Here is a 15,563-nt window from a genome sequence, read left to right on the forward strand (position 1 = left end):
ACGTTTGAGGCAACGAGAGGGTCTGACACCTGAACAAATCTTCATTGTATTTTGGCAGAAGAGACCTGAGACAGTCCCAAGATGATTCACAGAAGCATTATCAAGCCACATAAGGAGATATTAATGACAAGTCTGCTGATCATGAAATCAATCTCCAATTGAAACAATCTGCCATAAAGTCAAATAGACTGTTGCCAGCAATAGATTATTAAAATCGAATAGATGATTAAAGTTCATTTCCAAATTAGACTCTTCTGCAGTTGGGACAGAAAGGCAACAGATGGCAACAAATTCCTCACAGAATGATTTAGAAACCAAACAAAATGCACTGGAGTAGAAACTGGTTCATGTGATCTGCGTGAAGGATTTCACAATCCTTGCACCAGAGTACATGAGGCCAAACCCTGAGCAGATTTGGGTCTTGACGCTCATTTTAATAAGAGTGGAAAACTGCAGCAGCTAGTGCACATCTTTTGGTAATTCATTGGCAAAGGCTGTGAAAAACAATCATATTAGACTCAAAATATTAACTCTCATTCTGTCCACCAGATGCTGCCAGGCAAATGTGTTCAATAAATATCAGGCTGTGGGAACAGAGATGACCATCCTCCAGTAAGCCACAGGACAGTTGCATTGAAGAGAGTTGAGAAGATGGGGCAGCGATAGAGAGGTGTTACAGCCCCTTTCAAGACCCCTGCTCGTTTAAAAGTGCATTGTTTAATTTCATGTTTCATTCACAAGACAAGTGTTTTAAGTTAATGATGGGAGCAGCTGATTAGTACATTTGGCCGCCTCTTGGAAACAGGATATTGGCATTCCATTGATATTAATTTACTGCTTGTTTTGATTAAGCAGCCAAAAATCAGCGTTCCACTAATTAATTCCACTTTACCACACTTGCAAAAACAGTCAGAAAAAAAACCCACGTGTCAGACCAAAATAATTCATCTTGTCACCAGTTCCTCCTCATTCCTTAAAATATACTTCCTGTAAATTTAAACAGAAAGAAATTTCGAATCACAATTCTGCTTTCAGTCACATTCCTCAATAAAGCTGAGCAAAGTAATAACACAGGAACAATTCAATAATTTTCTTTGTGGCATTTAAAATATGGATTTCGCATTCCATCTCTTCATGATCTCCTTCTCAGGTAAGTGAAAAATTGCATTAAACTTCTCAGGGGGAACTTTAATTGTGTGCTGTAGTCTAAACTTTATAGAAACATGAATTGTTAGTGATATTTCTTCCGGAAATGTTGTCTAATTATGTTTGGAATCCTCACTATCCAATCAGCCCGTAGCAAGTCCAGTTTGCAGAACACCCATTAGTTCTGGCTCAGTTGAGGAACAGTCACCTTGGTATCCAAAACGTTAACTTCAGGAGACTTCAGCTCTGAATCCAAGGTTAACGCTCCGGTGTAGGACTGACGGCTGAGACACCTGTACCTCCATTCTCGAGAAGAGGTTTCATGTTGTTTACTTGAAGGAGATCAGAGGGATGATCTGGCCAATATTTCTTTCTATCACTTAAAAACAAGCCATTTAATTGTCAGCTGACAGTGTCCAAATTGGTCGAGGTATTTGTTTCTTACAACATGACAGTGTCTATACCTCCAGCATATTTTATAGGTTATAAAGCATTCTGAAGTCATTTAAGGTGCTATATAAATGCAGCCTTACCTTATCTTTTTATCATTAGCCCAACAGCTCTTGGCAGTCTCTTAGCATCCCAGGCAGTCTCATCTCCCCCTTTCAGCCCCAGAGGATGGTTTCAGGCTCTGTCACACAGTTCAACACGATGATCAAAGTGTATAAAATCAAGGGCTGACCATTGTCCTGTGAGCTCCTCTCTTCTGCAACAACTTCACTGGACCATTCTGTCCTCTTACCCACTCCTTATGTTTCAATATACTTTCAATTGCAATAATCTGATTTTAAAGAGTATTGAGGAGATGAAAGAGGTGTCACACTGTGTATTGTCCTCAGGTGATTTGATGTGCCTTGACCCACACGATAGATTATGAAGGTAACTTCTTTCATTTAGAGTGAAGCAAAGCAGACTAACATTGAGCATGTGCAGTAAAGAGGGATTTTTTAAAAAATCACACTCTTGTAAAAACCCAGATACAACCTGATTGAGTATGTTGTGTCAAACCAACTTTGAAACCATCAAAAGTTTTGCGGTTTTCTGGCAGAACTGATATGGTAGCAGACGAGAGCAGTAGTCCTTTAGATAACAGTAAGCCATATTCTTCAGACAGGATGAGTGCTCTGTCGTATCATTTTGATTTATGCTGCAGCTCCTTCTAACTCTTTTCTACAAATTGGAATGTTAGGGAAGTTTTTTTTTAACTTGTGGTCATCTGATTAGTACCTGATTAGCAGGATTAAGATTTCAGATTTTCTGGTGACGTCCTGAGTGGAAGCTTATTAGGGTCTGACTGATGTGGGCTATGGTCAAATCAGGTGTCATTTGCAGCATGAGCCACCTTAAAGTTCAGATCATCTCACTCCATGGACATCTGGGTGGCCAACAATTTGGTCTCAACAAAAGAAGAAGAAATCCATGGTGTTGTACAGTACAGGCCAATGTACCAAACCAAAATACATCTTATCAGATATTTGTAGGGACCTTTCTGATCAACATTTTATGTAACTCATTGAATGCGTGGTATGTAAGAATTTTGCCCCTTGTCACATTTTATGATTTTCTTTAAACATTAAGGACATGAGGCTGATCCCGTAAAAGTTGTGGTTTAGGATAGTTCTGAAGATCACGCTGAATTGATATTTCAAGCTGGCTATGGGTCAGTTCTACTCTTAATTTGTAAGGGCAACTCTTCGGACTTTGAATAGATGCACATGTGTCAAAGTGAGAAACAATTTCACAGAGATAACCAGGTGTAGAGCTGGATGAACACAGCAAGTCAGGCAGCATCAGAGGAGCAGGAAAGCTGACATTTTTGGTCTGGACCCTCCTTCAGAAATGTCTCGACCCGAAACATCAGCCTTTCTGCTCCTCTGATGCTGCTTACCCTGCTGTGTTCATCCAACTCTGCGCCTTGTTATCTCAGATTTTCCAGCATCGGCAGATCCTACTATCTCTGTAACAATTGCACAGAAGTTGATTTTTATGTGTTTTTCTAATGAATTTTCTTATCTGATCACTCTTATCTGCTCCTATGCTCTACGTTTCTATGTGCAGGGAATATTTTCCCTCATTTCACTCTGTAAAGGCTAATCCACATTGTGAAAAAAAATTACCATCCAGGAGAAATAGTTTCCCTTTACCAAATCCTTTTAAAATATTGACAAGTTGAAGGACCACAATGTCCCTATCTGCGCAATCCCAGCCTGTAATAAAGCCCCTGGGGCTGATAGTTCTAAGGGCAGCAAGGTTCCAATACAAAATGCTTTCTGCACAGCTTTGCAAGATGCACTGAGCACAGAAGAATGCCTGCACACCATTAGAATGATCAAAGTAGGAGATTAGATTGAAGAGTCTCAATGTACATTTTTAAACGTTAAATGTTCGAAATACACGCTCCATTGTTCATCTGTTGCAGTGACTTACTTCACTGAGTTTTAAAGCATATTGTGTCATAATTTCACACTGAACAGTTTCAGGTGCCATATTAACTGGACCAGCTGTCATAAATGGATCAGTGGGACAATCAATTACTATCAGGTGTAAATACAACAAATATTACAGAAATTATCCAAAGTACTGGTGCAAAGGTGACAACAGGGAAGACTGCGTAATTCTAATAGAAACCCAAGGCCCGAGGAAGACAAATCCTGGAGGAAGAATAACCATAACAGTTGACGATGACGCAGGAGAATTCTTTGTCACGATGGAACGCTTAACAAAAAATGACCAAGGCTTGTATTGGTGTGGAGTTGCAAGGTTTTTGTGGGACCTGTTACATCCTGTGGAACTTAATGTTGCTGAAGGTAGGATGTGAATAATTTCCAGTTTTCAGTGGGCAGTTGGAATCCTGAGTAGTCAGCAGCATAATGAAAGATAACATTGAGCTAAGTCCAATTGGACACCTCTATTCCCATGCAGGGTAGGATGGGAATCCCACGCAGCACAAAAACTGCTGTCTCACAGCAATCCAGTAGCTGATTGGCCATTAATTGGCTGAATCTGTGTTCCTAGCTTCTGATTGGCTGAATTTCTCTCAGGGAAAGCTTCCTGTCTCAGGGGCTTAGAAGTCCCATCTACAGGTTATAGAACATAGAACAGTACAGCACAGAACAGGCCCTTCAGCCCACAATGTTGTGCCGACCATTGATCCTCCTGTATGCGCCCTCAAATTTCTGTGACCATATGTATGTCCAGCAGTCCCTCAAATGACCCCAATGACCCTGCTTCCACAATCGCCGCTGGCAACGCACCCCATGCTCCCACAACCCCCTGTGCAAAAAACCCGCCCCCGACATCCCCTCCACACCATCCTCCAACCAGCCCAAAACCATGACCCCCCGTGGCAGCCCTTTCCGCCCCGGGAAACAGTCCCCGGCCACCAACTCCACCCACGCCTCTCACCATCCCGCACACCTCAACCAGGTCCCCCCTCCTTCCCCCCCCCCTCCTATGAAAAGAGACCGAGCCCAGTCAACCTCTCCCCACAAGACAAGCCCTCCAGCCCAGACAGCATCCTGGCAAACCCCCCCCGAACCCCCTCCAAAGCATCCACATCCCTCCCACAATAAGGCGACCAGAACTGGACGCAGCACCCCAAGTGCGGTCCAACCAAAGTCCTATAGAGCTGCAACAAGATCCCACAACTCCCAAACTCAATCCCCCCGCCAATGAAAGCCAAAACACCATATGCTCCCCCAACAACCCCGTCCACCTGGGTGGCCACCCCAAGGGATCCATGCATCCGCACACCAAGATCCCTCTGCTCCTCCACACCGCCAAGAATCCTATCCCCAATCTCGCACTCAGCCTTCAAATTCGACCCTCCAAAATGCATCACCCCACACCCATCCAGGTTGAACTCCACCTGCCACCCCTCAGCCCATCTCTGCATTTAAGTGCCCATTTAAGTGACTGCTGGACATGCACATGGACAGCAGTGAATCGAGGGTTTCTTACTTGGGCCAAGCCATCAGGCATAGGAGTGGGTGTTGGGTAATGGACTTTGAAAGATTATGCTAGGGTTGAGAGGTGAAATTGGAGCAGGGATTGGTGTCAGACTTAGAGAAGGAGCCCTCTGATAGGCACAGAGCACCAACAATGAGGCCATCCTCTCCACCTTGCAGCAGGTGGAGCAAGAAAATATGCCAGACTGAGCGTTTGACAAGACTCTACCCCAGTACAGGGTCAAATCCCAGCGGCTGCAGGATGGCACCCTTAAGGTTTGTTTTATATTCATTCATGGGATGAGAACGTCTCTAGCTGGGCCAGCATTTATTGGTCCCTAATTGTCCTGAGGGGAGTTAAGAGTCAACCACATTGCCGTGGGTCTGGAGTCACATGTCAGCTAGGCTAGGTAAAGGTGGTAGTATCCTTCCCTGAAGGACATTAATGAGTGAGATGGGTTTCTTCCTGAAAATCAGCAATATTTTAATGGTCATCCACTCTTAATTCCCAATATCTTTTATTGAATTCAAATTCCACCATCTGCCAGGGCAGGATTTTTACCCTGGTGTCCAGAACATTATCTGGGTCTCTGGGTTAATAGTCTAATATCTAAATAGCCTAATAGTCTAGCAATAATACCACTTGGCCACCAGTTCCCTGCAGGACATCAGTTGCCCACAACTCATGGGCATCGTTTGACTGAGCTGTGGGTCAGCAGGCTTCATAAAGATACAGGGAGCAGGGCAGCATAGGTGAGCAGCAGATGTTGGATTGATGTATCCTCTCACTTTTAAATATGTCAGCATTAAATTCAAGCCAAGATACCTCATATTCATATTAACTCTATCCCATCAAAGTTTCCTTCTTGTTTAGCTCCAAATCTCTGATAGCTTAGAGTGACATGTAAAACAATTTTATGGCAATATGATCTAATTTTAAAAATTACACCATTTTTAACAGGTACCAAGATACCTCTTGCAGGTTCGCCTTTAGAGGAGGAAATTCTGAGGTAAATCTCATACTTACCTGGTACTTTCTGAACATTTGTCTGCAGCTTTGTTATCATGCAAGAGGCAGGTGACATGGGCAATTTGTGAGCATTGTGCCATGGCTAAAATATATTCATAGCTAAAATATAAAATAATATATGCCAAAACATTAAAATATATTCTATGAGAATCATGGGGTGTCTATGGTCATTGCTTTGGAACCAAGAAGGCTGAATTGAGGCACAGAAAATTATGTGGGTCTTGAGCAGAGTCAATTGGACAGTCAAACTTTCTTTAGCAGAGTGATTGATAAGCAAGGGGCCATAGGGTACAGTATTTGGTAGAAGGTTAAAAGGGGAGATGGAGAATGCATGGTAAGGATTGGAAAGTCACTGCTCAAAGGCCGAGCTGAGCCAAAAACCCTCTCTGCTGTCTAAATAGTCAGAGATGGGAGATGGTTTGGGAGATGCATGCCAGGACTCTATTGGTAACTCATGCACAAATTGTTCAAGAATTTTACATTGGCAGACAGATTTTCACCTCCTGGGACCCTCCCTGAGCATTCCTGACGCTGAGCTCAAGGTGGAAACTTGGGCTGGATATATGAAGCCTGCCATTTTACTTTGGTTGAATGCCTGGCCAAACTGATCAGCAGTTAGTGACGCCCATCTGAGCATCACAACTGGACCCCCATAATCAGCTCCACCAAATGACTATAACCTCACTCCGTACCCAGCAACCCAACTACCCGCAGAGCTGACCAGCCCTCCAAAACTCTGAACCCCCTCAACTTTCACCTCAACCCATTACCCACTCACATGTCTCACAAACCAAATATACTCACAAATCCATTCAACCACTCAACCATTCATAAACTCATTCACTTACAGAAAGATTTTGACTTTTAAAAATTTAACTGAACAGGTCAGCTACTATTGTACAAGAAAGGGCCATGTGCTCCTGATTCCATCTCTTCTTGTACATTACAGTCTTCACTTTGGAGACTTCAATATCCCTTCAGAGTTACAACCGGGTTTTGAAGACACGGCTGATAAAACTATAAAACCTATAAAACTATAAAAGCGTCAGGCCACAGAGGCTTACTGGGTAGCGCCAATCTACTCAAAAACAACACTGACCAGATAGATCTGGATCATTGCATTAAATATACTAGAGTGTGCACTTGAGGTACTGCAATTCACAGAGCAACAAACCAGCAGAAGGAATTTGGGATTAGGCTGGAATATTCTTTCTTGGCTGGCAAAAGGATTCTGGGCTGAATGGACTCCTTCTGTCCCATTTCTGTCTGCTCCTAACTGTAAAAATGAACAAGGACCCATTGCAATAAAAACAGAAAATGCTGTTGAAACTCAGCAGTTCTGGCAGCATCTGTGGAGTGAGTAAAAGAGCTAACAATTTGAGTTCAATATGACTCCCCTTCAGAACTGCCACTAAGTTTTATTTCAGATTTCCAGCATCCACAGTACTTTGCTTTAACTTGAAAATCCTTTTGTAATATAAGAGATCTTCAATTGGCTATCTGGGAATGTGCAGGTCACTGACTGCACAAAAATGGGATCCCAGTGCTATGGAAGGGATTGTATTTTATACAGACATATTTGCGGTATTGAACTAGCAGCCAGCTTCAAATCTTTGCAGTTGGGAGGATCAGCAATATCAGTTGGTCACTTCATCCACTCAGATGCCTAATCAGCTCACAGATGCATTGTATCAATTACATATTCGTACTCCACTATCCTTTAGCTGTGCAAAATCATCAAATCAGGGCATTTGCAAAAATTTCCAGAGCACATAATGGATCTCTTGATTAGTTTTAGTTGAAGAGTTGCATGTGGATTCTCTTGAAATTCCCAATGTCTTGTCATAGCTTTGCTGGTAGTTGAGAAAAATCCCAACTGAAATGTTACAAGCAGCCAAGACAGTGGGAGATCAGCTTATCATGGAGTGCAATTTCACATCAGCATTTAGAATGATGGCGAGCAATGTAAATTTGACATGCCCAGCAGTCAGACGTTATCTGGTCTCGATGAAATGTTAATCCATTACATTTCTCAGAAAACTGACAGGTTCAAGTTCAATATTAGTTTCACAACCTCCACTGCCCCACTCACAACTCTAATCCTAATACTGGACAGGTATGAATGGCAGTGTTCCAGCCCATCCTGTGTGTTTCTTGCCCACAGACTAAGGGTAAAATTACCCCCACTGTATTTTCATTATAATTACATACTTCATTTAAAACCCACCAACTAACACCATTTATTTTTAGTATTGGTTGAGTACTTAAGTCAAAACATAAAAATACATTTTGTTAAGACCAAAAACCAAAACCCTGTATATAGCTGCATCTGTGGAGAAAACAGTTATTATCATCTCAGTTTATGCACCTATATCGGAAACATAGCTACTATTTTTGTTACTGCTGAGGGACATATTTCCTCAGTCTCTATCTCACTTTCAATTGTATCAAGTGTTTTTTTCAAGGTAAAAGTAGTCTGTTGAAGCTGACCCACGTGCAATGCTGTCATTGCATTATGATGATTATTGAAAAAGAAACAAAATTTGCTACTGTATTGCTCTTGGTACATGCAACTCGGGGAATCATGTCTTTCCAACTTGATACTTGCTGTTGCTCACTTTAATGGATAGAATGCTATGGGTCAAAGTGTGTAAAAATGCCAGGTGATCCAGGAGAACAGAAGCAGGAATGTTTGTGATTATCCACTGTATGTGTGGCCAAACAATTTATAAATCCAAGCTAACTCTGTGGGTTCTGAAACCTATTTTGATAGAAATAATTTTGACTTCTATCTATCTAGGCAAGATTCTCTGTACTATTTTATATGGAGCATTTTACGCTGGGCATTCTTTGCCATTCTCCTCATCTGGGCCATTTTAATCAAACTGAAAATATAGCTGACAAAATGTTGGTAAGTTGTTGACTTTAATAATTTCTATGTATCTTTGGTTAAACAAAAGATAATTGGAAGAATTCTCCATACACATTATAAGTATTTTGAAAGAGATAGCCATGAGAACATCATATTTCTGAAATCAGCATTCATCTTACTCAAAGAATATTATCAGAAAAGACATTTTATTGACCCAGTTTCCAAAGCTTAATCGTAGATACATTTATTTCATTAACCTCCTAAATGCAATGTGCTTTATTTTCAGAATATTAAATAGATGAATATTTTACAAAAGCAGAATGATAATTCCAGAACATACATTCCAAGATGTCCCAAAATACAATGGGGGAGTTCTTACGTTAATAGAAAGTATGCAGGCAGCTGGTTAAATGTCTAAAATTGTTGATGTATTATGAAAATGAGGGCAGCCCACAAACTTCTGAATTGACTTCAGCTCAATTTCCTCTGCACAGAAAACCCCCTGGGGATAGGGAGGGTGATAAGGTCTCATTCTACATGACTGCACTATTTACCCCCATAAACACCCCCCTTGCTAAGGAAACACTAACCTCGCTATGAGACAGTCCAGGGATATAGACACCTGGCAACACCAACACCATCAGCAAAGATTCCACGCTCAGATTACTGGATCTGTGCCTCACAAACCACTTCATCTTCAATGGTAGGGTATACGGACAAATCATCGGAATACCCATGGGATCACTGATATCAGGATTAATAGTGGAAGCGTAGTTCAAAGACTGGAATGGACAGCTCTTCCCACCGTCCAAACAAAACAATGGATCCGTTATACGGATGACACCTTTGTCATTATCGAACGCTCTAAACTGGAGGAAACTAATCTACTCATAAACAACATCGTCACCGACATAAAATTCATCCGGGAAGAGAAGAACAACAACACACTTACCTTCCTGAACATGATGCTCAACTATAAGGCCAACAGTGATCTCCCGAACTGCAAACACAGGAAGGTCACCCATATGGATCAGGTACTCAATGACAATAGCATTCATCCCAATACGCACAAACAGAGCTGCATCAAAACACTGTTCAAGCAAGCTGCAACACACTGTAGCACCCCGATGCTATGCAAAGCTGAGGAAGAACACCTAAACAGCACCTTTAGAAACATCGGTTACCCAAAAACCATCATCTGTCCATACCTACAAAACAGACCACAACAGGAAGACACAACACATCCAGAGACACTAGTCACCCTACTATACATTAACGACATATCTGAGATGACCACCAGATTACTCCGCCCTGAGGAATCATAGTATCCCACAAACTGACAGCTACACTTCAACAGCTACGGACAAGAATAACAAACCTAACAACCACAGCTAACAGAACCAAATTTATTTACAAGATACCACGCAAAGACTGTCAAAAACTCTACATAGGGCAGACCAGAAGGAAACCAGAGATTAAGATTCACGGACGCCAACTAGCTACCATGAGGCATGGCCAACTATCACTCATTTCAATACACATGGACAAAGAAGAGGAACACCAGTTCAAATGGGTCCTCGTAGACATCCTGGGACAAGCCATCCAAAGACACACATGAGAATTCCTGGATGCCTGGCACTCAAACCAGAATTCCATTAATAAACATGTAGAGCTGGACCCCATACACCAACCACAAAGAAACAAACACGGAAATGATGCCACCCACCCCAACAAATGGAGACACATAAATAACAAGCAGGACAGAACACAAACGCTTTACTGGAGGCGCACTGATGATGTCACCTGGTACAGTGACAAAACATCTGCCAACAATCTTACCAGCTGAGCGAGCAAGTTGCCATCCGCCGGGTGATAGCACTAATACACAAAGACCTCACTATCACTTTGTGATTTCTGAATGCCACTGCGTTTAGAAAGGTGTCCTGAGTTTTGTGAAACTTACCAAGGAAAGCAGGCTGTGATGACAGTGAAATTTGAGGGACTGAACATCTGATAGATTAGAAATTCTTAAAACGCTGAAATCTTACAACTATTTCCTTGCCCAAGTGAACACTTTTTATTCAAAGTCCCATTCTGGGAATGTGCTTGTACTGTAGAAGGGGGGCATGAAGGCAGCATGGACAAAGTGTGAAGAATCTGAGAGGTAGAGAGCCTTGAAGGGTTGGGTTGTAGGATTCTTTTATATATTTTATTGTTATGTTTGAAACTTCAGCACAGTGTCCACAGTGTCAGGACAAGCTGCAGGTCAGGATGTCCTATCTCCCTGTCCTCAATAGGTCATTAAACCACTTCCAGAAGGAGTGTTTCGCTTCTTCTGACAGCCTCAGTGACCTCCAACCAGCTCACTATTGCAGGCCTTTATCCAATGCCACTGGCAAAGTGCTCAATAACCTTAACATATCAAAGGGATGGACTAAAGTGGGAGGCCTTTCACAATCTCTCCACATTGCTCAACCATTGTCAACACTGGACACTGAAAAGAAAGTTTTATTTCTATAATCTGCCTTTGACCCAGTATAAAAAGAACAGAAACAAACAAAAACTGAAATTGCTGGAAGGAAGGAGAATGGGCTGAAATATTAACCCTGTTTCACTCTCCACATATGCTGTTCACATCTGCTGAGTTTCTCCAGCAATTTATGTTTTTGTTTGTTTCAGAATTCCGGCACTTACAATGCTTTATTTTACCTCAGAAGAGCAGAACCGAAATAAGATTGATTAATATGATTTTGAGAGAAGAAAAAGATTTGCATTCTCCAGCATGTTGATTCCGACAGCTCAGGGAAAGAAACAGCATTAAGTTTAAGGAGGGACCACTCTCTCCATGAGTCCCTTGTCCACTCCACACTCCCCACCAGCCCCACCACCCCCACCACTTTTCCCTGTAACTGCAGTAAGTGCTACACCTGCCCCTACACCTCCCCCCTCACCCTCATCCCAGGCCCCAAGAAAACCTTCCACATCAAGCAGATGTTCACCTGCACATCTGCTAATGTGGTATACTGTATCCGCTGATCCCGATGTGGCCCCTGAGCATCGCGGAAACCAAGCGGAAGCTTGGAGACCACTTTGTGGAACTCCTACACTCGGTTCGCAACAAATGACTGCACCTCCCAGTCATGAACCACTTCAACTTCCCTGCCCATTCCTCTGACAACATGTCTATCCTGGGCCTCGTGCAGTGCCACTATGATGCCACCCGAAGGTTGCAGGAACAGCACCTCATATTTCGCTTGGGAACCCTGCAGCCCAATGGTATCAATGTGGACTTCACAAGGTGCAAAATCTCCCCTCCCCCCACTGCATCCCAAAACCAGCCCAGCTCATCCCCGCCTCCCTAACCTGTCCTTCCTGCCACTTATCCACTCCTCCCACCTCAACCCCCATCCCCACCTCCTTGACCTGTCCGTCTTCCCTGGACTGACCTATCCCCTCCCTAACTCCTCACCTACACTCACCTTTCCTGGCCTCATCCCTGCCTCCTTTACCTGTCCATCTCTTCTTGACCTATCGGTTCCTTTATCCTTCTTCTACCCGCTTCCCCCTCTCTCCCTATTTATTTCAGAATCCCCTTCCCCTCCCCCATTTCTGAAGAAGGGTCCAGACCTGAACCATCAGCCTTCCTGCTCCTCTGATGCTGCTTGGCCTGCTGTGTTCATCCAGCTCTACATCTTGTTATCTCAGCATTAAGTTTGAATTGTGTTGCGTTCAAATTGACCTTTTCACTAAATGTATTTTCTTAATTCATATTTTCTCCTTTTAATTGATTGTGTTATAACTTTAATCTTTGCTAAGAACAAAATGACTTTGAATACAACGCTTGCTTTCTATGCAATGACATTTGAAATATCCTTTGATTTTGTTTCCAGGACAATAAGATCTGTGGCTTTAGCTGACCGTGTCGTCAGCGCCTTCAGTGCACTGTGGAATGTCCAGTCAATCAAACAGCAAAACCATCTCCATCATTCGCCATGTGTAGAGCATGGACTGACTGAGAAATATTATGTAATAATCCTGCAAAGTTCTTCAAAAGTCATTCATTCTCTTTAAGGAACAAGTGACCCAATGTAGGGTAAACACTGCAAATAGGTCCCTTGCCATATAATTTGAAACCACCAACGAGGTTAGGCTAACCCTCAGTGATAGAGGAGAGCTGAATAATTCCAATAAAGCCAGAAGATGGGATGTTGAAAAATATTTGATTTTATTCAATTTGAGGGGAATTTCTCTTTGCAGCTATTCAATGGCTGAGATTCATTTGAGTGATGCATATCTGCATCAGTGCCTGAGCCACAATTCCATGTTTCAATTTCTATTAATGGGTGGATGTGTGAGCTCTCACACTAACTGTGATTTTCAACTTATAAATTTAAATGGGGGCCACAATAGCTATTATTAGCTTGTACATAATAAAGTCTTTTGGATTAACAATAGATGTTTGCCAAAGCATCAGATCATTATTCCACAGTGTTGATAACTGAAATGCTTATTTTCCATTTAATACATTCGTACCTGCAATGTATAGTATGGACTGGAAATTTTTCTGGTGTTCTCTTAAGATTTTATCCCATTGTCCTGTCAAAGTTATGCCAAAAACTTGAGCGAACCACCATGGAATTCCATGAAATGTTTACCTGGCAACTTTTCTTTATTCATTCACAAGATGTGGGCATCGCTGGCTAAATCATAATTAATTGCCCGTCCCTAATTGCCTAGAGGCAGTTCAGAGCCAACCGCGTTGCTGTGATTCTGGATTCACATGTTGGTCAGACCAAGTAAGAATGGATAGTTTCCCCTCCGAAAGGACACGAGTGTACCAGATGGGCTTTTTTTCTGACAATTGATTCATGATTATTGTTAGACTCTTTACTCCATATTATTACTGAATTCAAATTCCTGTGATGGGGATCGAACCTGGGTCCCCAGAGCATTACCTGGATCTCTAGATTCAGTGTCTAGCAGTAATACTGCTCGGCCATTGCCTTCACTCTGAGTTTCTGAGTTTGTGCTTTCTTCAGAGAGCCTCAATAAGTGGGTGGGGTGGAGAGACTCCCAGGGAATTCAGGCATGATTCCCCATTCATTCTATATAATGGTAAGGAATTTGCCTGATTGCCCAAAATATATGCATGTGATGCACTCTCCAGGTAAGAGAGGTTCTCGGCCAAGAATTTGTTTCATAGCTTGAACTGATTTCTTATTTGTGCTTCATAATGACTGATGTTGCAGTTTCTAGCTCCTACCAATTATGGACAACCTTTCAATAAACTAGAATCTACTTACTACTGCTAATCTTTGTAAAGCATTCCCATTTTTCATCACCTTCCACTGCAACACATTCACAGTATTGAATATCACCCTTGCCATCAAGGTCACACAATTATCTGATCACTCAAAGAAATTCAATGTTACACCCTCCACAATTTCTGCCCAAACCAATCCATCCAGAGGTAGAACATAGAACATAGAACAGTACAGCACAGAACAGGCCCTTCAGCCCACAATGTTGTGCCGACCATTGATCCTCATGTATGCACCCTCAAATCTCTGTGACCATATGCATGTCCAGCAGTATCTTAAATGTCCCCAATGACCTTGCTTCCACAACTGCTGCTGGCAACGCATTCCATGCTCTCACAACTCTCTGTGTAAAGAACCCGCCTCTGACATCCCCTCTATACTTTCCTCCAACCAGCTTAAAACTATGACCCCTCGTGTTAGCCTTTTCTGCCCTGGGAAATAGTCTCTGGCTATCAACTCTATCCATGCCTCTCATTATCTTGTATACCTCAATTAGGTCTCCTCTCCTCCTCCTTTTCTCCAATGAAAAAAGTCCGAGCTCAGTCAACCTCTCTTCATAAGATAAGCCCTCCAGTCCAGGCAGCATCCTGGTAAACCTCCTCTGAACCCTCTCCAAAGCATCCACATCTTTCCTATAATAGGGCGACCAGAACTGGACGCAGTATTCCAAGTGCGGTCTAATCAAAGTTTTATAGAGCTGCAACAAGATCTCACGACTCTTAAACTCAATCCCCCTGTTAATGAAAGCCAAAACACCATATGCTTTCTTAACAACCCTGTCCACTTGGGTGCCCATTTTAAGGGATCTATGTATCTGCACACCAAGATCCCTCTGTTCCTCCACACTGCCAAGAATCCTATCCTTAATCCTGTACTCAGCTTTCAAATTCGACCTTCCAAAATGCATCACCTCGCATTTATCCAGGTTGAACTCCATCTGCCACCTCTCAGCCCATCTCTGCATCCTGTCAATGTCCCGCTGCAGCCTACAACAGCCCTCTATACTGTCAACGACACCTCCAACCTTTGTGTCGTCTGCAAACTTGCTGACCCATCCTTCAATCCCCTCATCCAAGTCATTAATAAAATGTTATTATATAAGATGTTATGACACACCTCTGGAGGAGGTAGGATTTGTATGCAGGTCCTGAACCAAGGTAGGGGCGCTACCACAGCACCATAACAATCCATAATGCAGTCTTTGTTAGAACAATTAATAGCCACGAACTGCACTTACTCACCACTTA

General features: G+C 42.5%; 1 protein-coding gene across 1 annotated transcript; it reads left to right on the top strand.

The window, feature by feature from the left end:
* The first annotated feature begins 855 nt into the window (after window positions 1-855).
* Window positions 856-14,262, top strand: LOC125462728 (CMRF35-like molecule 2). Its single transcript, XM_048553008.2, has 5 exons — window positions 856-1,150; window positions 3,621-3,953; window positions 6,055-6,103; window positions 8,924-9,034; window positions 12,886-14,262. The coding sequence occupies exons 1-4, from the start codon at window positions 1,111-1,113 to the stop codon at window positions 9,018-9,020; spliced, it is 519 nt and encodes a 172-aa protein (XP_048408965.1). The 5' UTR covers window positions 856-1,110; the 3' UTR covers window positions 9,021-9,034; window positions 12,886-14,262.
* Window positions 14,263-15,563: the final 1,301 nt, after the last annotated feature.

Source organism: Stegostoma tigrinum, chromosome 21 (genome assembly GCF_030684315.1).
Source record: "Stegostoma tigrinum isolate sSteTig4 chromosome 21, sSteTig4.hap1, whole genome shotgun sequence".
NCBI lineage: Eukaryota > Metazoa > Chordata > Chondrichthyes > Orectolobiformes > Stegostomatidae > Stegostoma > Stegostoma tigrinum.

What these genes read in the sequence shown, in the direction of transcription:
- LOC125462728 (XM_048553008.2), top strand. Translation starts at nt 1,111, where the DNA reads ATGGATTTCGCATTCCATCTCTTCATGATCTCCTTCTCAG. An exon ending in CTTCATGATCTCCTTCTCAG is followed by an intron (nt 1,151 to 3,620) that starts GTAAGTGAAAAA and finishes CACACTGAACAG; the next exon opens with TTTCAGGTGCCATATTAACT. An exon ending in TTAGAGGAGGAAATTCTGAG is followed by an intron (nt 6,104 to 8,923) that starts GTAAATCTCATA and finishes CTATCTATCTAG; the next exon opens with GCAAGATTCTCTGTACTATT.